Source organism: Heteronotia binoei, chromosome 6 (assembly GCF_032191835.1).
Source record: "Heteronotia binoei isolate CCM8104 ecotype False Entrance Well chromosome 6, APGP_CSIRO_Hbin_v1, whole genome shotgun sequence".
NCBI classification, from domain to species: domain Eukaryota; kingdom Metazoa; phylum Chordata; class Lepidosauria; order Squamata; family Gekkonidae; genus Heteronotia; species Heteronotia binoei.
The window spans coordinates 112,217,381-112,239,673 of NC_083228.1; the positions used below are offsets into that span (position 1 = coordinate 112,217,381).

Genomic DNA, 22,293 nt, shown 5'->3' on the forward strand with positions numbered 1-22,293 from the left:
TAATAAGCAAATTGTACTAAATTGCTGAAATGTTCAGAATTGCTATCTAGGATCTCTCATTAACCTGACAAGCAATTAAGTGCTAAGACTACATTGTGTTATCGTTTATTCCAGTTATGTGAACACCTTGTAGAAATCAGGCCTTAGTGAATGTCTTTCAGACTCTAATTAGAAAATTTCCCCCCACCAATATTAGCCTAATTCATTTGCATCTTCATGTAGTGCACTCTAGACAGCCTTCAACAGAAAGTGCTTCCACACATATTAAATAACGCACTTTCAATCTTCTTTCAATGCACTTTGAAACTGGATTTCATTGGGTGAAATAGCAAAATCCACTTGGAAGCAGTTTCTGAAGTGGATTGAAACTGCATTATTTAGCATGTGTGATATAGCATACCTATATCTAAATAGGATTTTTAAAACTACAGTTTCTTGTGTCTACAACCAGATTAAAGAATCAACAACTGTGGCTTTTAGAAAGTTACCTACCAGATGAGATCAATCAATTGAAAAAAATTAAGCTGAGCTGAAAACAGCTACTACCCCCCCATCAGAATCCAAAGAGCTATTAACCTGAATTGAGCACAAGTACATGGGAATGCCCTGTAAGACTGTCTCCCCTTCCCATCATATAGCAGGGCCCCCTAGCCAAAAGGTTTGTTTTAATATGAGACACAGCAGACTGTTATTTAAGAAAGACAAGCCTAAATTTCCTTGGGAATGCTGAGCCAACCTGGAAAATCTTATTGCCTCATGGACTTTCTGGATTGCGCTTTGCTATTGATTCTGGGTTTTAGTTTTAATTATATATTCACAGAATTTACTCCAGAGCATCAGCCATTTTTTAAAAAAATGAATAAACCTTTATTTATCTTTATCTTGGCACATGGTAGGCAGAATAATACAAAACCGTAAAATGTAAAAAGGCTAACCAGAAATGTATTGTGCGTATCCTGCAACCTAGATAATCCACAGAAGTAGCCCCCTCCAAATGCTGCCTAGATAAAATTTTGCATTAAGAACGGAGGTTTTTATCAATGCTGTGACGCCAAAAATCAAGGGAATGGCAAATAAATACATGGTAATTAACTAAAACAAATGTTATTTCATTTGTGCTTATCCAGGCTACCAGAAGATATTGAATTTAAGGCAGACAAAAATCAATTTATTGTACACTACTATTGAAAATGAGAATGTTTGAAGAGCACACTAGATTTTCCATTCAAGTAAACAGGATTATTTAAACTATTATCCAAACTATGTTACAAGATAGTATCATTATGTTGGAACGACATAATGGGAAAGGGAAAGCCAAGACGCTCAAAGTCTAAGGTTGACAAAGGAATCCAATACAGCCCATTACCAAGCCTGTATAGCCACCTGATCTGCGGAAGAGAACGTATGATGCTTTTTCACAATATGCACACAAGCGTCACCACCAAAAGTTTACAGATCAAGCTGTACAGGAACAAAGGATCAGCAAAACTTGTTGGATAGAAAATTAGATTACAAGACCAAATGTATGGTTCAACCAATGGAACATACCAACATCCTGCCATCCCAAAGAGAACTGCTTCAAAAAGCTGATAATAGATTGATGGTTGCAGTTAATACTGCAAAACTCTAGCTGAATCCCTTAACTGAAATTGGATTCAGTCCAGAAATTCCTATCTAACCAAGTTTAGGTTACAACTTGCTTAACTGAGCGCTGCTTCTTTGGTGTGCTCTTCAGATGGGCTGTGGAAGCTATGAGGTAAGAAGGCATCTGGGACATGGTCACACTGTGTTGGGAGTCTTAAAGAAAAATGTTGATAGCATCAGACACCCAAATTCTAAACCTGTTTCTTTGGAAACAAGTCCCAATAACTTCAATGGCACTTATACTCAATTAAGAGTACTTAGGAGCTCTGTGTTAGCTACCTCCTGTTAGGAACTTAAGTTTTATGTGCCACTGAAGGAAGATGTAAAAGAAAACTTGCACTGTAGGGGACCCTGATTTACTTGAATCACAAATATTCCAGCAAAAAGTCACCTATGGAAATAACTAGTGAAGCAGCTACAGAACATGCCTCCAATACCAGTATTTCACACAATCCTGTGCAGGAGTCACACTAACCACTTATACCTTTGGAAGGTATTTTAGTATCATGAAAGATGCACCACTTACGTCCAACAAACTGCACAGCACCCCCTTTACACTTGAAATACAACATGCTGTACATCTCTAAGGCACTAAAGAGACCATTTCCTCTTAATAGTCATGCAGCAATACCTTTATAGGAATTATGGGGTACTGGCTAGGAATGACTACCTTATGTTATGCTGGATCCAAATAAATATTTACTACTCTAAGTGAAACCCTACCTTCATCAGAAGAAGATACTCACTTAACTGAAGTAAGCCTTGGGATCCAAATCCATCATTATCATGCAATGAATTTTGTGGAAGTGAAATACCTCCTTTGTCTGGTGTTCTTTGGATTCTGCATACAACCTACCAAAAGGTATGCTCACATCTTGAAAAACTGCGATCTCACCCATACAGACTGACTACACTGACTTCACATTCACTTTTAATATTCTGGAAGCTGCTTCTTCGGCAGCTTAATAAGATTCCTGCCTTATTACTGGCTACCACCCTCATAACGCCCAGTAAATTCACTCCACCTCATAACAACTCTGCAATGAAAAAAAAAATTCTGTTTGAAACTCAAAAGTGCCTTGAAATAAATGTCTGTACATGTTTCAAAAGCTACATTTTTACCTTTATAAAAAATATTCCTCGAATGAATCTTTAAAGCTTACAGAAGCCAGGAAAATACTCAAGAGAATCTTTGATACTCAATTGTTTTCTATCATACAAAGTATTAGTAGGGAATAATTTGTGCTGTACCATTTGTTTTCTCTATAGCTTGCTTACAGTACATTTTCATTTACATTAAATTACTGTAAGGTGAAAGTGCATCATATCCACAGATCTACACTAAGAGATGACACTGATTTTCTTTAGACAAAACAGCTTCATAGTCTGAAAATGCTATTTGAGTGTGATTTTTTCTCACCTTACAGATAATTTTGCATGGGGAGGGTCAACTTTATCACAGATCCATATATTACTTTCCTGGCTTTACTTTTTGTCTTTTTTTGCAAAGTTATTTGGCATGTGTACTTTGACTGTTTTTCCACACAGTTTATTCTCTTGTGGACTCATTTTAGGAAAGACGTCTTTGTCCCAGGACTAAGCCAAAACTTTGCTAGTGTTTCTGGTATGTGATTTCCATTAGCTGGTCCTCCTGCATTTCCAAGAAGTTGGTCGCTCATCCTGCAGCTTTTTAAATTTTGGTCCAAGAAAGAGCCACCAAGCAAATCCTAAAACAACACATGTGATAGACTCCACGTAATAACCGTCAAGGGTAATTACACATGAACCACCTTCTTTTGTACAAAGCTGCAACAAAATCAAAGAGGGAAACAACAACAAAAAAGATATTAAAATATGCACAACCAAAACAAGTCACATTTGAGATAAAAATGCAGTATCTTAAAAACTGATTGCCCTGACCATGGTTTTTAACTGTTTTGAATGTCAAACAGCTTGCAGGATTGTTTAAGACACTGTTACCAAGTGAAGTAACCAGAAACAAAAGAAATGACCAACTAGCTGCTGAAAAGTTCACTGGGTGCCCTCCCCCCAATGGATTGACCATATAAGTTACTAGGGAAGCTCCTGGTGGGCTGCCACCCTGAGCTTGGCATGAAGGTCCCATCCACCCCTAATCCCCCTCCCATCACAGACCTCTCGCTCCCAGTGCCAGCAGCCCTTCCCAATGTCAATGCCTCAGTCTTTCTCTTCACTCTGTTGGGCTGCATAAGCCCTCCTCGGTTCATGCACTTGTTCAGGAGCTGCTGTGCCCAGCTTTGCCATTATATGGGTCCACAAGGATGCAATAGGGCCATGCCATGCTATTGCCAGAGGTGGAGGCACAGCCAAAGTTCTAAGAATATACTAAACTCCCATAAAATACATAGAACAAGCAGGTCTTTTTTGGGTAGAAAAAGCCCAGCAGGAACTCATTGCATATTAGGCCACACCCCCTGGTGCCAAGCCAGTTAGAACTGCATTCCTGCTCAAAAAAAGCCCTGAGAGCAAGGGCTATTAGCATGCAAGCTTTCAAAAAACAGAAAGTAGCTTGTACAGCAGGATTATATTTTTCAACAGTAAGCACAATTAATGTCTGTTTCACTAATACGTCTAGCTCTTGCCTGCAAGATCTGAAAGAAAGGCACTGTTAAAAGAGTCCCCATATTTAAGCAGTCTAGCATTTGAATGAAAAACCTACTATTCCTCTAACTTACTTCAGTAGCAGCTGCAGTTCCACAGTCATGCCCTTGAATTCCAACACATTCTTTCACCGTAAGTGGATCCACAAGCCAAAGAGCTACTGTGGCAGGCCAGTTTCCTCCCAAATTTGAGACTGTGTTTAGAAGGGTCATGTAGGTTCCACCAATGAGTGGGTCACTCACTTTGGCATTGAAAGCCATTACAGCAACATACATGCTGTACAGTGTAATCTAGGGGAAGAACCACCAAGGACACAAACATAATAAAGACAGAATGCTTAAACAGTAGATTAACTGAAATCCCCAGAATTTGCCCATTCCAAAATGTGTATTAAGGGTTAGCACTCTACACAACCTCACAGATTACGAAATGCCAGTTTTTATCGCTTTTTTAATTTGATCCTTGCTCATTCTGTTCTGTTTAACTACGATGTGCACACTTTTTATTTTCTTATTCAATTTCTTAACATTCTGAATGAGGTTTGTTCGGATTCTGTGTTCCACGATAAAGTCTCTGTTCAGGCACACATACCAAGAGTGGAAAGGGAGAAGCAGTTGGTTCCTACTCCCCTAGAGTGCTCAAGTCAGAACACTTAGCCCCTCCACTAGCAAATACAAAGGGCAAAGGAGAGGGGGGAAAAAGCGGAGCTACTCCTTTAAGCAGCCAGATGCAGAAGGTGCCTGGGCTCAAATGTCCAGGCTGAAGGTGCCCAAATAATCAGGCTGACGGTAGCAGCAGAACTGGGAGAACAAATCAAAATGACCCTAGGAGTACAATGGGGCAGAAGGCACTCGGGGCAGATGAGGTGGGATGGTGGAGTTGCTTTCTCATTTCCATGAGGGCAGAAATAGGACTTGCAAGTCCCATCTCCCCACAACAAACTAACAACAAAATGCTTTAAAAAGTAGTTATTCTGCTTTAGGATTAGAACTAGTGAAATGACCCAAATGAGCTAGCTTTCCTAAATCTACTCCCTTAAAAATATGGTGGAACTTGGTCAAGAACAGTGAGTTGCCAAAGGGTTCCAGTTGTCCGAGAGCTGCTGTGGGTTCAGAAGTTATGCCAACAGGTACACATAGATTATTTTACATTAATAGGAGGCAGAAATAAAATAAATGCTGTTTTGCAACCACTTTATTGGGGCAAAACAAAGAGAGATATAGAATTAGGTAGCACTTGGATCAAAGGCTTGCAACCTGAAACACCAACTGTGCATTCAGAGCCCCTCTTTTCAGTAATCTTCAGTAAACAACATACAGAATGTGATATCACTGTATTGCACATTTCCTTTTCCCTATCTCTATGATGTCACAGCATTTTCTATGGTAAGCATTATTGGGGTGAGGAACCAGGAACCGGGCGAAGGACTGCTGTTTTAAATGTGTCTCTATGATCCATAGCATAAGAGCCCTGTGGCACAGAGTGGTAAAGCTGCAGTACTGCAGTCGAAGCTCTCTGCTCACGACCTGAGTTTGATCCCGGCGGAAGCTGGGTTCAGGTAGCCAGCTCAAGGTTGACTCAGCCTTCCATCCTTCCGAGGTCAGTAAAATGAGTACCCAGCTTGCTGGTGGGAAAGTGTAGATGACTGAGGAAGGCAATGGCAAACCACCCCGTAAAAAGTCTGCTGTGAAAACATCACAATGTGACGTCCCCCAGAGGCGGAAATTACTGGTGCTTGCACCTTTACCTTTATGATCCATAGTACATCCCAACTATATCCAATAAGGCAATACTAACCAGCTAATCAGGAGCTACCTGTGCTTCCTCTCAGGGTGGGCAGGGGAGAAGAGTGAGTCTTAAAGTGGCTTGGCTAAGACCACCTAGTGAGAGTTAAGCTTGAGATCTCATTCTGTTAGCTGTGACAAAGTGTACTTGCTCACGAAAGCTTATACCCTGAATAAAACTTTGTTGGTCTTAAAGGTGCCACTGAACTCCAATTTTGTTCTGTTGCTTCAGACCAACATGGCTACCTCACCTGAATCTATGCTTCTCCTAGTCAGTCTGGTTTGGGCATAATATGTGCTCTATTAGGTTTTCAAAAATCTCTGGTAATTTGGTCACTCAAAATTCTTTTTAGAGAGTTCAACAAGCTACAAGAAGATTGCAGATTTATACCCCGCCCTTCTCTCTGAAACAGAGATTCAGAGCTGCTTACAATTTCCTATATCTCCTCCCCCCACAACAGACACCCTGTGAGGTGGGTGGGGCTGAGAGGGCTCTTACAGCAGCTACCCTTTCAAGGACAACTCTGTGAGGGCTATGACTAACCCAAGGCCATTCCAGCAGCTGCAAGTAGAGGAGTGGGGAATGAAACCTGGTTCTCCCAGATAAGAGTAGGCACACTTAACCACTACACCAAACTGGCTCTCTCTCCACTCAATAAACAATACATCCAAAGGCAGGAATTTATATTATACAATTACTTTTGATAGCATGTTTTCTTGATGGTTGTCAGCAAAATCTATCTAATAATTTAGGGAAGCCTGGAATTAACAGCAACTATAAAAATGAACGAGGAACAGACAGGACAGTCTGCATTCTTGAACAATTCCCAAGCATAATATATTACCCACATAGAAACAAGAAATCGCTATAAAATGAACCCAATTACACTGATGCAGAAAAATCTACACCCATGACAGAAAAATTATAGTAACATTACCTGATGCAAAGCATAACTCAGCAATAATATAATATAATAATAAATGGGAAATCCTCCTTCATTTTTTACTCTGGGAGTCCACCAAACCAAGAAGGCAAATTCCAACCCAAGCAGTAATCTGTGGGGGAGAGAGGGCAAAAGAGGGATGAGAGGAAACATCTCGACTCAATAAACAACACCGTGCCCCCAGTATTGCAGCAATAGGATCTAACAGGGTTTATGATTAAAAAAAAATACATTATCAGAAAAGAGCTTAACACTGGCCAACTGGACCCATCTAAATCCTCCTGGTTGTTATGCATGTTAGCCTTGTTGGAACTTGATTTGCTCTGGCCAAACACTATTTTTGCTCTCAAATAGCAATGCATAGTAAAAATCACTGGTATGAGGCTCCAAGGATGCATTCTAGCTTTGCAAACATGACACCCTGGATTCTAGTTTAAAAACTCAAGAAAGAGAAGCAACACAAGACAGATGTTAGCTCAACCCCTTACACAAAGAGAACTTTTACAGTTCAGATAAAAATCTTGATAAGCCCATTCAGCCTGAATCACTAAATAGAATCAGCTTCACAGGCCAAACAGAACATACCCAGTAGTCCCAAATTATTCCCAGCATAAATATTAAAGGTAAACCTATTTCAGCTGAAGATTGATGGTGAAAGATGTTTTTTTGGGGGGCGGGAATGTTCTGTCATAGGTGCTTTCTTGATCAAGTAGAGTTCTTGTGCGATATAATTAAGAAAAGCTACCTCATTTCATGAGAAATCGCAATTGACAGGCGGAGGGATTTCAAGTCTATAATCACCACACAATGTTTACCAATTAAAATCTTGACACGGCATCTCAGTGTTTTAAAGGCTGTAAAATTATAGTTTCATACTGACAGATGATGCAAGGTATGAACAAGTGTACACTGAAAAGCCTTTTTTTACCTAAACGGCATGGCTTTGTAAAATGTGTTCAGAGGCTGCGGGCCAGCTGTGTACTTGCTGATGATCAGAGGCAATATGATCTGCAGGGGAACCATTGGAACAGCAAGCAGAGCCAAGTGTTCTTTAGGTACTCCTTCTTCAACCAGTTTGAGTCCTGTAACCGCATCTGCAGCTGAGAAGCCAATCTGCAATACAAGAGCATGTACTGTTAATGCATCCATGAGTAAACTGGCTAAGCCCTGTGCTTATAATGAAAGCTACAAGATCAGGGCACCCACAGACACGGTAGGGGTTTCTACCTACGTGGGAGACTCCCCAGCTATGTAAAACAATTATGCCTTTGTATATTAACCCCCCCCACCCCACAATAGAAAGAGAGAAAGGCTAAGAACATGGCATGATGAAGACTGAAAATGCTCCAGGAGAGAATATGAAGGGGGGAGGGCAGAAGCCAGCCTAAAGTAACCCCCAGTGAGTTTCACAGCAAAATGGAGATTCCAACCTAGGTCTCCTAGTACTTGTAGCAATCAGTACGCCGGGGGTCCCCAACATTTTCAAGCCTGTGGGCACCCTTGGAATTTTAAGAGGGGTAGTGTGCATCACCCTGAAATGGCCATCACGGGAAGAAGACCCAAAGTCAAAATGGCTGCCATGGGGTGCCCAGCTGCCATGGATCTCTCCCTCCTCACTTTGCAAAAGAATTGCAGAAGGCGAATAACAGGAAACAGGGGTGGGGGAGAGAGAAAGAGAAGGGAAAATTTTAAAAACCTGAATGTGTAATGGAACCACAATCCTGGATGCTTATTAGTCCTGATGCTCCACAGTAGCAGCTGCTGCTGCTATTGCATCCATGGAAAAAGTTTTAATTTGAATGAGGGCAGCCAATAACAAACCCTTACTTACGAAGGCCCTGCCTATTTTCTGAAAAGCCAGAGGAAGCACTGGTGGACACCATGGTGCTCACAAGTGACACACTGTGGACCCTGCACTGTGCAACACTAATAGAAAAAAAATGGGGGAAGAAATAAGAAAATACAGAGAATTGTAGAAGGGGACAGGAGAATGGTGCAAGATTTTCAAATTGTACCACTGATCTCCTGAGGCTACCTCTAGAAGAAATGGCAAGCACTATGCAGAATGAACAGGAAACTCCCCACCCACCAAAAACCAAATCTGGGGAAAGGATACGGTAAGACAAAGGGAAGTAGCACAGCCCTCTTTGAGTGAATTTAACACAAGCAACTGGGCTTATATTCTCTGCCAAGGTTAAACAACTATAAAGCCCGGACTGTGGGAATATGCCACGTTACACAGTCATTACTTGTCACAGGCAAGCAATTATCGATATTATTCAGGGAAAGATTCCAGCACTATATTTTCCCTAATTTCTGGGAAATGTTGTTTAAAAGATATTCTAGTAGATAAATCTACAAAAGGCACCATCTGTAGTCCACAAGGATGTGTTTAGACTGGTGAGTCCCTACAAAAACTGCAACATTAAAACAGATGAAGATGCATAGAGACTGCTACATAAGCCACTCTGTTGCTCATACAAATATATGTAACAAAGATGGTACAAACATTGGCTGTATTAATACAAAGGCCAGGGGTATCCAGGGCTTGACACGTGGAGCTGTGCTCTGCTGACAATCAACCGCAAGTTCCTATTGCAAAGGTCATTACCCAATATTAACTGGTTGGATGCCCAGCACACATGAACATATGAAGCTGCCTTCTACTGAATCAGACCCTTGGTCCATCAAAGTCAGTACTGTCTTCTCAGACTGGCAGCGGCTCTCCAGGGTCTCAAGCTGAGGTTTTTCACACCTATTTGCCTGGACCCTTTTTTGGAGATGCCAAGGATTGAACCTAGGACTTTCTGCTTCCCAAGCAGATGCTCTACCACTGAGCCACCATCCCTCCCCGTAGTGAGACAGGCAACTGCACCAACATGACACCGAGATCATTACAGCAGCACAACTCTTGAGAAGTCCAAGTGCACAGCAACCACAAGGCCCCATTATTACTATTTACTTGCTACTTATGGGAATGGTCCATAAATTCAAATGCTAATGAATTAGAAACCTGTAGAGGTAGTCTGTATCCACAACCCACTTACTCACTTTTGCTGTTAAAATCAGGACACAGAATGTAAGAACTGCTGGCATTCTGACGATGGAGAAAAGCAGCTTGTATGTATCCATGATGCCTTTTGTTTCTTCTCTTGATGGGCTTACTTCCCTATTTTCTTTTTTCAAGAGCGCAACCAAGGTGGTGGTTATTAAGAAAATGGCACCCCAGAAAAACAGGAAATCTGGAGGAAAAAACAAACATTAACCTCCACTCACAATTCAGTTTTTTTCTATCATGAAGGACACTTTCTGCCAACATCACACTAATTAAAACATACACTGACAGCAACATCCATCAGTTGTAAGTCAGTCATTCTATCTAAACACAGAAAATCCTCTTCAAAAATGATCCCTATCTCCAGCTACCTTTCTATTCTAGGCTGTAATCCACACCCTAGTTAATTCCAGAGAGGCTCATTAAGCAAATTAATGAAAATGTATATGGTGTCTTTGGAGAGAACTTCTCAAGGAATCTCACAAAATAAAAATAAAATAACTTAAAAAAATAAAAATCAGCCCAGCACAAGTGAAGAACCTGCTCGGGAGTATAAAACCTAGTATAAAAACAAAATTTAGCAAAAGAAAGCTAGATTTTGTTTGCTGTCTAATATATGTGGATATAACAAGGATTACAGTATACAGAATGTAAAAACTCACAAGAAAAATTACTGTAATAGTGCTCAGCAATTCAATCCATATATTAAAAAATTACAAAAAATTCACAATATATGCAAGAGACATAGCTACTCAAAACCCAACTCTATGCGATGTGTACAATGCCTATGTTAACAAGCTGCATTAATGCACAAGTCAAAATGCATACAATGAAAAATCACAATAAAGTGTAGCCTTCATAATTTGTATATGTCAGAAGAATCAAGACAAGCATTCTGGAGGGTCAGTTCTCCTCAAATGTACAGTTCCCATTCAGTTCACACAAGAAATCCCAGGTACAACTCATTTTGATAACCTTCATAAGTTGAACCCACTGGATTTACAAGGTAGCAAATGACCACCAAAACTATGCAGAATTCTGTGTTATCAATCCACAGGAAAAAGCCATTTATTTTCTCTCGGGCACCAAAAGCTTGACTAAAACACTATTTCCAGCATGGTATAACCTCCAAGCAGAGTAAAACAAACAATACGGATCAACCACAAACATGCCATACAGTGTAAGGCCACAAAACTCTGGAGTTGTAGCAAAACAGCTACATTGTGCAAGGCCTTGCATGAGAAAGATGCAGTGAATGGAATGGTGGACTTCACTAGGGATGTCTGCATCAAAGCCTGGCTTAGCCCTGAACCTTATTTATTGGCCTTGACCAGGTCATATCGACCGTATTGTTTTAAGGAAAAAAGGGGTTATTATTCAAATACACAAATTTTATGGGCCAAGGATTATATTTTTCTCCCTGCCCTTTTTTACATTAATATCAAGCCTAATGAAGAGTACTGTGATGTTTGCAAGCCAGCTCACAGTTTATGATTCTACTTGGTCCTAGCAAAAGGCACCTTCGGCTCAAATACTGAAGCTCAACTACTTTGGCCACCAAATGAGAAGGGAGCATTCACTGGAGAAGATCCTGATGCTGGGAAAGGTAGAAGGCAAAAGAAGAAAGGGACGGCAAAAGATGAGATGGCTGGACAGCGTTACTGATGTAACAAACACGAATTTGAGCAGACTTCGGAGGATGGTGGAAGACAGGAGGGCCTGGCGTGACTTTGTCCATGAGGTCGCAAACAGTCGGACTCGACTGTGCGACTGAACAACAACAAAAGCAAAAGACACTATGTCTGTTCGCATTTTCCTCTGATATTTTAAGGGTTTTGCCTGTCCTGAGAAGTTTCAGCTTTCCTGTTACACATATAAATGGCCTTAGTATTTACTGGAATCTGACCACACTTGCAACTGTTATACAATAATAGAAAAGAGTTGATGCAGGTGCACTGATATTGGACAGATTTAGGATTAAAACAAAGCTCAAAGCTAATACAATGCTGCTGCAGAAGTGTCCCCATAATCTAATTATGTAAATACTGATTTTCAAAGGCTACAAAAATTACATTAGATAGCGGCTTTGCCAACTGAATTAATTAGTATTGGGAAAAATATTGAAATTGCTAGCGATATACACAGATCCCTTTAACTAAGCAGATTAAGATGGAGATACTAATGAAACTACTAAAGAAAATAAGATGACATATGGTAGGGTGATTATTAGGAAGCCAATTAATTTTGTTAAGGGAGGAGAGATTAAAACACAGAAAGTTGCACAACAATCGAAGAGAAGGAATACTGGATTCCAAGGTTCTGGTCTTAAGCATACTTAACAATTAAATGTAGTCAGGTTGCAACTGACTTATGGCAGCCCTTCATTGGGGTTATCCAAGCAAGAGATGAGCAAAGGTAGTTTAATACTGTCCACCTTTGCACCATGATCCTGGAGTTCTTTGGTGGCCTCCCATTCAAGTAATAACCATAGTTGACCATGCTTAGCTCCTTACAAGTTCAAGCTAGTTGGTGACTGTAACCACTTACTTGGTTGTAAATGCCAACTAATGTACTGGGGCTTACTTCATAGTAAACTTCCTCTACTTGAGAAAGCTGTCAGTAGCAAAAAACCATACTATTTCTACAGGGATCAGCTTGCTATATAAATTCTACTTCTGAAGTCTGTCCAACACATGACATAAGCCATTGTTCACATTTGTTTCCGACTGTTTGAAAACTGATTATAAAAATACATGGCCAGTTCCCAACTTTTGGGCGCACTATAGTCTGATTAATGCTGCTTTAGAGAGCTAAGCAAGCAAGTGCCAACTTGGTTTTCAATACCTTTCATTCAGCTGCAGTCTGAAACACAATGAGGAAGAGGAAAAACCTGTTTTGCACTTGAAACATTAGAATAAGAATAAAGAAGAGGTACAACTTCCATTCCAGCTGAGTCCCTGAGCCTTTATGTTTTCCTCTAACAGTGAATGGTTGTCACAAATTCATGCTGGAAAAGTCAAAGTTCTACCACTTGGCATGAGCAAAACAGATCTACCACCCTGGCGCTGAGTGGCTTGGACTCCATCAACTGGGACCACAAGGCATTGCGGGGGGGCACCATGTCTCCTGAAGAGAGTTTTGAAAGATTCCCGCACCCCCCCCCTCCCTCAGAAGCCAGGTTTAGGAAGCATGTGGAAGACACAAGAGTACACTGAGTGGAGGAACCATTTGCTATGATCTCATTGAAGCTCAGTTTGATGCAGGGCCAGCCTTGGCAAAGTGGGCCAGGCTATATCCTTTCTCTGCCTGATACAATGGTCCATAAGATAAACAGAAAGTTGGGAGAAGGAGAGAGAAGAAATTGAGAAAACGACTTAACTCATCACCCCACACTTCCAGTTCTGAAACTTGACTTGACTGCAACTGCTTTCCCAATTAGTATTAGACCTTTCTATGACAGCACTGCATTTCAACATTATTTGTTCGCAGATTTCACAGTTTGCTCTAATTGCTCTATACAGTAGTAGTTTATTGTGAATAGCCATTGGCCATCATAAATTTAGTAAAATCACAGGAAGCAGGTTAAATGGTTAAAACAAGTGAAAACATCAAACTACTGGATTTAAGACGTTGCACCTTGCGCATGAAAAGTATTTTTCTTCTCTCATTAGCAATAAGTAAGCAAGCTCAGACAAGAGCAATTACCTTACGTTGCTCCTTAATGAACATTTACCTATGAAATATTACAACAGCTTCACAATAACATGAAGAGAAATATGCAAGTGCAGAACTGCTACCTTTCAAAGAAATGAAAAATGGCAAAAAAGCAGATGTCAAAACCTCTTCAGTTACTTTTTAAGACGAAGAAGACTGGATTTACACCCTTCCCTGGGAGTCTCAGAGTGGCTTACAATCTCCTTTTCCTCCCCACAACAGACACTCTTGAGCAGGACAGTTCTGACTAAACCAAGGTCACCCCACCAGTTGCATGTGAAGAAGTGAGGAATCAAAACCAGTTCTCCCAGATAAGAGACCACCCATCTAACCACTATACCAAGCTGGCCTTTCCACAAAGAACATATTAAAAGATCTGACAAACTATGACCCTACCAAGCTGGGATGGTATGACAGTATTGAAGGCTAAATGCTACTCAGGGATATAGCCATTTTGCACCATGGCTCTATCCAAGGTTGCCCAAGTTAGGAGTTCTCATCACTTCTCATAATTCTACATGTGACCAACATTCAACAGGGTTGACAGTTAACCTTGCAAAAGAAATATAGGGTGCTCTCATGATATTTGCATTTTAACAGGTGATACCTGAAAGCGTAACAATCCCACGTGGTTGAGGCTCAAAGCGCAAGTATTTGTTACAAAAGGAAGCAGATTCAAGGGCCAAGAACAAGACATTCCCCAGGAAGTAACCAGCTGTCTGGCCCACAGAGTTACAAGTGGACGCATAGCCCACATTCTCCCTAGATAACATAGTCAATGCCCAGCCATCCACAGCTATATCTTGAGTGGCTGCCAGGAACTCAAATAAGAAGAAAGTCACAGTAAGTGCCATCACATCGGGGCTTTTGCCTTCTGTCTCCCCAAGCAGAGAGTCCACCTGCCGGGAAAGGTACATCATAAAAAGACCTAAGATGTACTGAGTGGGCACAAGCCAAGATTTGCGGCGACCAAATCTCTTGAAGTACACTGCATCCACCATGGGGGCCCAAAACAGTTTAAGGCTAAAGGGCCAGAAAACAAAACTAAAAAAAGCCTGGTCTGTATAGCTAACATTCTTGCTTTGTAAGATGAGGGGTATGCTGCCCGCAAGTCCCAGAGGAATACCCTGCAGCACATAGAGGAAAAGGAGAAGCAAAATACTGCCCAGCTCGGCCCGATAGCCTCGGGGAGACCCAATGGGCCTAGAACTTGGTTCCTGAAGCAGAGCTTCTCTGTCATCTCCACCAAATGTCTCAGCATGGCTATCCTCATAGAGGTCCAAGGGTGGAGATTCACTCCTCATCACATCCAGAGGATGCTGGTAGCTTCCAGGCCGGCGCTGTCGACTACTGTCCTTGAGTGAGATAGTTGGTGACATGTCACACACGTAATCCGCCGCCGTTGTTTTGGGGAACAGATTGTCCTTCCACAGTAGCTGCTTCACACCTCCAAAGCTGCCTCGCCAAGCCCCAGCAGCAGCCAAGCCCTCAAGGGGAACTTCTCATTAAAGGCAGGTCACCTGAAAGAGAGGGAAATTGTCCATGTGGCAGCCTTCCCTGCTTCGAAACTAGTCTCCGGCCCTTGTCATTTTCAAGGACAGCTGAGACCGACACAGCCCTGGGATGACGAAGAATACGAGGCGATGCGATAGTGCCAAGGCTCCGCTGCTGGGTAAACCTCGCCGCTCGGAGTTGATAAGCTTTCCCCAAACCTCGGCTGGGAAACGAACCAGCGCTAGAAGGACGAAGCGGCTTCTTCCTCGTTGTCACAGAACTTCCTTCGCCTCACCCAAGTCCCGAATTCAAGTAGCAAGAATGTTCAGTCCTTCGTCCCTCGCAATCCGGGCCAGTCCACCTGTAAAAGCTTCCCTACCGGAAACAAGAACTCATCCATAAGGTCCGCTAAGCCTCCAAAAAAATTCCAGGTAGCCGTGGTCCTATCCTATTGGCAGAAAAGGGGTTTCGTCATGAAGAGATTGCCCTATCAAAGGACAGTATTGGCCGGCTGAGAAAATAGGGCTCAGCCGGGCAAAAGGGTTTCGGAATCAATGACTCACGTTTCCGGTTTCCAATTCAGCGCGGGCAAGGGGCAAGAGATGCAAAGGGTTAGCACGGGGCGCCATAGAGCTTTGGAGGCCAGAGAGCCTCTGAGCGTCGGTATTGTGCTCCGGTCCATGCAAAGTGAGACAAGCACATGGAAGCCGGAAATGTAAGTTGTATGGCAGCGCTGACTTGTCTCTGGTGCTAGTCGTTTTTAAGGTCGAGTCGTAGGAACGTGCGTCGTCTGCGGGGCTTGGTAGAACCAGAGAAAGAGCGAAATGCTCGATATTTTCCGACTCTGTGAGCTGCCGTCCTTTACATCTTTTTCTTATGCGTGTATGGTTGGTTCTTTTGTTTCCCCAGAAGCAAATCCAACTTAGTTCGTCGGTGCTCATGCCCAAGTAACCGTCTCTGACTGAGCTTGCAACCTTTTCGTTGCACTCTCCCAGGGATGCCAGCCTCCAGGAAGGGCATAGGGATCTCCTAGAATTACACTTCTCTTGGGGAGAAATGGATGCTTTGGAGGGTTGGCCTTATGGCATTGTACCTTACTGAGGTCCCTGTCTTCCCCAGGTTCCTCCACACCCAAGCCCTGCTGCCCCCGCTAGTGGCCGGGTGGTGGTAAACCTAGCAATCTGAGGTTCAATCCCTGGCATCTCCAGTTTAAAGGATTAGGTAGGAGGTGATGTGAAAAACCTCTGCTGGAAATCCTGGAGAACCACTGTCAGACTGAGTAGGTAGTAATTATCCTGATGGACCAATGGTCTGATTCAGTATAAGGCAGACTCATGTGTCTCACCTGTTCATTATTTCCACCTAAAAGCTTTCTCTTTGTTCACCCTCTCCCAGTCTGTGACGTTCACAACTCTAGTCATGCTTACTGTCACATTTTAGTCCTGCTCTTTTTCCAAGGACTTCAGGGTGGCACACTTGGTTCTTGCCTCTATTAATCCTCACAATTTTCCTGTAAGGCAGACTAGACAAAGAGAAGACCAGTCCAAGGTCATTCTGTGAGTTTCATAGCTGCATACAAATCTGAACCCTGGTCTCCTACACTGGATTGGTTCCAGGAATATTCCAGTTGTTTAGAGCACAGAGAAAGTTCAACCTGAAGTCAATATTATTTTGTAATAAGTTCCCTTGATTTCAGCAGTGTATACTTCCAAGTAACTTTTGGTTAAGATTGCAGGACAAAACCACTGCAAATTTGCATGTACATCTGCTTTACCAAGCAGATTGGCAGCCAGTTTTCCTGACAGACCCATATTTAATAAATACAGATATAAGGCATTCTCCTGATGTGGAAGTTGACTGATAAAATGTCACATTGCATTTTCTGTTAACATGTGGCTTTTGAAGATACAGGAATCCAGCCAGTAAACAAACATGACAGTCTAACTCAGGAGGCTAGATTTGTGTGATGTAGAAATAATGTGTTCATTCATGCACAGGAACTGCAAGTTTGTGATGGATGATATTGTTGTCTTACTTTGTATTATATACAGCAGAAGGCTTGTTGTTTCTGATTAAAGAGTTTCCCCTGTGGGATTTTGTATTCTTATTCATTTACTATGAAACACACCACTTAATTATTCTCTTCCTGGTCTCCCAAAACATTTATAAAGAACAAAATTTGAGTCCAGTGGCACCTTGAAAGTCAGCAAAGTTTAATTAATGCATACTGTGGAGAAACGCCATTTTAGTCAGGGGTGGTGCTTCATTTGGCAGGGGTCAGTAAATCCCTCAGCAGGCTTTGTAGCCTTCCCCTCACTCCCCCCCTCCCTTCCAGAGCCAAACCAACAACGCTAGGGGGGAAATCTCCTAGAGAGGCAGGAAGTGCTTTTGTTCTTGGCATGTGTGTTAGCAGGAAGAGAAGGGGAGTTGGAAGCCAGCGCTCGAGCGAGCATGTGGTGAGCAATGGAGGCTCCTGCCTGGGAGGCCCCAGGCAGTCAGACCAAGTAAGTCATTCTCATAGACAGGGCAAGTGTAGACCAGGGACAATACGATGCGTTTAAAAACCACCTTTATTTTGTTATGCTGTGCGTGTGCTGTGCTGTGCTAACTTTTTAAAGGCAACTGTTTTTGTTTTGTTTTTCTTTCCCTATCTTTTTCTCTTTTAAATAAATGTTTTTTCTGTTTTAAATACTGGCAGTCAATCTCTGTACCACATAGATCCCCAGACCGCTTTAGACCACGCTGTGTTAAGAAGGGGGCCCCGGGGAAGGAGGAAGGCGTGCAGTTGGATAAGGTGCCAATCCTCCAGGGGTGCCCCAAAGAAGTGCTGAGGTCTCTGTGAAACCCAAGTACAGGGTGGCAGAGGACCTTGAGGCCTGGCCTCATAGCGGGAGAGGGGGATTGGGAGTCCTGTTCCTCTCAATCTGAACCCCGGGACTGAGCAGGTGGTGGCAGCGAGCCCAAGGGGCAGGAGGAGAAATAGCTCCCTCCAGGAGTTGGCGACTCAATAGGGAGCTGACGGGACCGGGTCTGAAGGCAGAATCGGGCCGGTTCCGTCACACATACAAAAGCTTATACCCAGAATTAAACTGTTGGTCTTAAAGGTGCCACTGGACTCCAATTTTGTTCTGTTGCTTCAGACCAACATGGCTACTTACCTGAATCTAAAGTTTATAAAGGTGTTTTCCCATACAAGAATCCCTTCTCAGGGAAACGTTTATAGCACTGAATCACAACTAACCATGGATCTTGAAACAGCTGACAAATTCCTATATCTGTAATGTTAACCATGGATATAATTCCCAGAAAATCAATGAACCTAGGTAGTCATGAGAGACAGGGTCATGTAATAGAGCAGGGGTATCACATGTGCAACCTGAGTGCCAAATCAGACCCCTGGAGGGCTCCTATCAGATCCATGAGCAACTCATTGTCATCTGCTTCCTTCTTCCTCTTTCTTGCTTCTTCTGCATCATAGATTCCTTTGCCGGGCTTGCTCAATTGCACAGGAACTACAGAGCCAAGCCTCTATTTTCTCCATTGGATGACCAGCGCATGAAGCAACTTATGTATGAAGGCTCACAATTCCCAGCCATTTCATGTTTTCCCTGGGTCTTAGGCTCAAAGCACTGACCATGAGATTTCTGTAATCAAAAGTAGGTTTGCAACTTACATACACCTGAACAGCATACTCAAGATTGCTACTGCAAAGGCATTGTCTCCAGATTTTGATGCAATAACTCAGAGTAAGAGGTGTCAGTTATCAGAAACTGTTAAATAAAAAAATGCAAGAGCACTAATCTTTTAAGCATATTTTAAGTTTTTTAAAAATCTTTCATTGTGTTTGTCTCTGTCCTTTATAAAGTTTATATCTCCACTACCTGGCATTACATTTTGTGACACACACAGCCTGGCCCTACAAAGTCTCATTTATGTCAGATCTGGCCCTCATAACAAATGAGTTTGACACCTCTGGGTTAGAGTGTTATACTAAGATCTGGGAGAACCAGTTCAAATTCCCTCTGTGCCATGGAAGCTTACGGGGTGACTTTTGCCCAGTCAAACACTCTCAACCTGACCTACTTTCACAGAGCTGTTCTGGGGACAGGAGAAGAATTTATACTCCATAGAAAGGTGGGGCATAAATGAAATACATCCTTATCAAAGGTAGGGGGTGTATTAGCCCTGACCTCGATAGCCCAGGCAAGCCGGATCTTGGAAGCTAAGCAGAGTCAACTCTGGCAAGTACTTGGATGGGAGACAAGAGGACAGGGGCAGGCTTTATTCAGTCACCTCTCTGAATATCCTCCAGGCCCCCATTAGGGGTTAGTCACCAGAGGTCAACTTGGCTTCCACATGTAGACACACACACACAATAGGGGGGGGGAGTAGTGGGTTTATTTTTATCCCACTCTGCCCCAAAGGAGTTTTGGCTGATGCTAATTTCCCATTCTGCCTCCCCCTTTTATCACAGCATCTCTATAAGGGAGGTTAGGTTAAGAATTGGAGCTTCATGGCAGAGAGGACACTTCAGCCTGGAGCTCCTTGCTTCAGATCACTCTAACCGCTATGCTACACTACACTGGCTCTCTTCTAGTTCTTTAATGGAATGTATCCAGAATAAGTGGTTTGCAGTACCATTTCTCAAGCTTTGTATCCATGGATTACAATTACCACAGAGTGTATTTGTGGGGGTAGAGCCTGGGAAGGTCCCAACTGCGTTCCCTTGGTGACTGCTGCTTTCTGGAATCATCTCATCAGTGCCTTGCTGTGTGGGCTGTGCTAGGTATTCTTTGTTCGAAAAGATATTTAAGTACTGAGCTGTCCAGCAGCGTTTCAGCTAAATCCTTGCTTGGCACTAGAGTTTATAAAGCTGAGAAAACAGCAGGCTTGCATTGCAAAAGCCACGGACACAATTTCTGGTCTTTGGCCTTTCTGTATCAACGCTGTTCCTCTTCCATCTCACTCGGAAGACTAAAAATCAATGTTTATGACTCTTTATTCAGAAAATGGGCCTGGCATTCCTCCAAAGAACTGCTTGAGGCGGCTAAATAGGCTCTAATGGAAAGGTGGGTAGGGCTGCTGTCCCTCCAACAGGGTCTCAGGGTGCAACTTGCTTGTAGGGATGAGAAAAGTTCACGTCCTGAAATTTCCTTTCGTGCAACTGTTAAAGGTTCTGAAGCCATGCCTTCCCTCTGCCTGCACAGACAAAATCCCTTTATTTAGACTTGTGCTCAGGCCTTGGATTCAGTGGGTACTCACAGGAGCACAGCTCCTGAACCTTTTTGAGAGTTTCACCTCCTTGTCTATTGAATAATATGTGCAGCTGCATAACAATCCCTGGATGAGCTCCACCGCCTGTTTTTCTACAAAATGAGCCCTGCTTGTGCTTAGCTTTTTTCAGTCTTGTGGCCTTACCCTTGGTTCTTATTCTGTCAACATGAACTGTTGTAAGCAGCCAAACAAAGCTGGAGTCCAGTGGCACCTTTTAAGACCAACAAAATTCAATTCTGGGTATAAGCTTTCATGCACACGCATATGAAAACTTATACCCAGAATAAAACTTTGTTGGTCTTAAAAGTACCACTGGACTCCAACTTTGTTTGGCTGCTTCAGGCTAACACGGCTATCCACCTGAATCTATTGCAAGCACCAAAAGCCACCAGTTACCAATTCAACTACAGCACAGCCAAGACCATCTGGCCTCCATTTTGTTGGCCCCAGTCTCTGCCCTTGGTCTGTAACTAGACCACCTGTCCTGCCGTCTTAGAAAATTCTGACCCACCAGTACCTAAGAGCTGTTTACTGAAACACACAGGTAAGCCTCTGTCAGAGGAGGTGCACACAAGACAAAGGAGGCTAGATTGATAGTTGAATAGGCAGAATTGAATGCTAATCACAGAACATAATGACCAGTTTTTTGGCTGCAGAAAGGAGTAGTCAGCACAGGAAGGCAAGCCTAGAGAGGAATGATTCAATTAGGCATGGTCAGTTCTGTGACTGCTTTTTTAAACATTTCAATCCAAAGCACAATTCCTTGTTCTCTGGTCTTAGTCTTGACAATGTAAAGGTTTCTGGTTTCACTTGGCCTTTTCCTGCCTCCCTCCAACCATGAAAACCAAAGCATTGTTCTATGATTCTCTGCTCCCTTTAGCAAGAGCTGCCCTTCTGCCTGCCAACTCAGGCTCGGCTCAGCTTCAACTGCGTCCTGACTGGCTTGTCATTTCTAGTCCTGTTTCACATGCTCTCCCTTATTTACCACAAGAACTGTTGCCCATAAACTTTTGATTGGGTCCCTTGACAAGTGTTCCCTTCTAGAATGTTAAATCCCTGGTTTGTGGATCTTTAGACCCCAAAACACTATAAGCTACCCCATGCAGAATAGTATCTCCCTCCACTCTCTTTGCTGTTTCATCTCTTTCTCCCTCACTCTCTTAGCCCTCTGTGCTTTGAGGTACGTGCTGCACAGTGCAGATATCTTGTGAGTGATGGGATTGGGTACAGGTATCTGTGGGCTCCTTAATATTTCTGTACTGCAAGACTATTGCTCTGACCCTGAGACTGTACTTTGGTTTCCTGTCAAGGAACTTTCTTTGATGATTCTGTCTGGTGGAAAAAGTCCAGGTTTGAGACCTACAGCAGCTCCTGCCATGACAGGAAGTGAGAAAGTAGAAGAGAGCTTTCTCTTCCATTTTTATTTTGTGTTATTCTGAGTCCATTTTGGGAAGCAGGTTCAGTCACATGGGAAACATGTCTTAACATGTACATGTACAGACCACACACAGTAATGGGGTCATTTTCATCATCTAGACAAAAATGGAGACAAAATAGTGTATTCTGACTGAGCTTTTTTTGGAAGAAGGGGAAGGAAACAATATGAGAGGATTTTTTCCATCTCTGAAAATAAGACAACCAGCAGCCTCTAGTGAGTAAACACAGAAATGCACGAATAGAATGCATGTCTTTAACCTGAAATGCTTTTAGTCCCAAAAGTACCTGCTTTTTGTAATTCCAGTGC

The 22,293-nt window shown here is 42.6% G+C and overlaps 1 protein-coding gene across 1 annotated transcript; it reads right to left on the bottom strand.

Annotated features, from left to right (window-relative positions):
* Positions 1 to 3,262: 3,262 nt before the first annotated feature.
* Positions 3,263 to 15,336, bottom strand: SLC33A1 (solute carrier family 33 member 1). The gene is made up of 6 exons (XM_060242371.1): positions 14,389 to 15,336; positions 10,064 to 10,254; positions 7,941 to 8,125; positions 7,007 to 7,124; positions 4,359 to 4,574; positions 3,263 to 3,450 (listed from the first exon to the last, which is right to left on the bottom strand). Exons 1-6 carry the CDS (start codon positions 15,158 to 15,160, stop codon positions 3,283 to 3,285), a joined length of 1,650 nt encoding a protein of 549 aa, XP_060098354.1. The 5' UTR covers positions 15,161 to 15,336; the 3' UTR covers positions 3,263 to 3,282.
* Between the last annotated feature and the right edge of the window lie 6,957 nt (positions 15,337 to 22,293).

Bases quoted from the DNA above. Each gene is read 5' to 3' on its own strand.
- SLC33A1 (XM_060242371.1), bottom strand. From the start codon at position 15,160: ATGTCACCAACTATCTCACTCAAGGACAGTAGTCGACAGCGCCGGCCT. The intron at 10,255-14,388 runs GTATCACCTGTT...TTTTTCCTCCAG, and splicing joins TGGGATTGTTACGCTTTCAG to ATTTCCTGTTTTTCTGGGGT. The intron at 3,451-4,358 runs GTAAGTTAGAGG...ATTTTGTTGCAG, and splicing joins GAACTGCAGCTGCTACTGAA to CTTTGTACAAAAGAAGGTGG.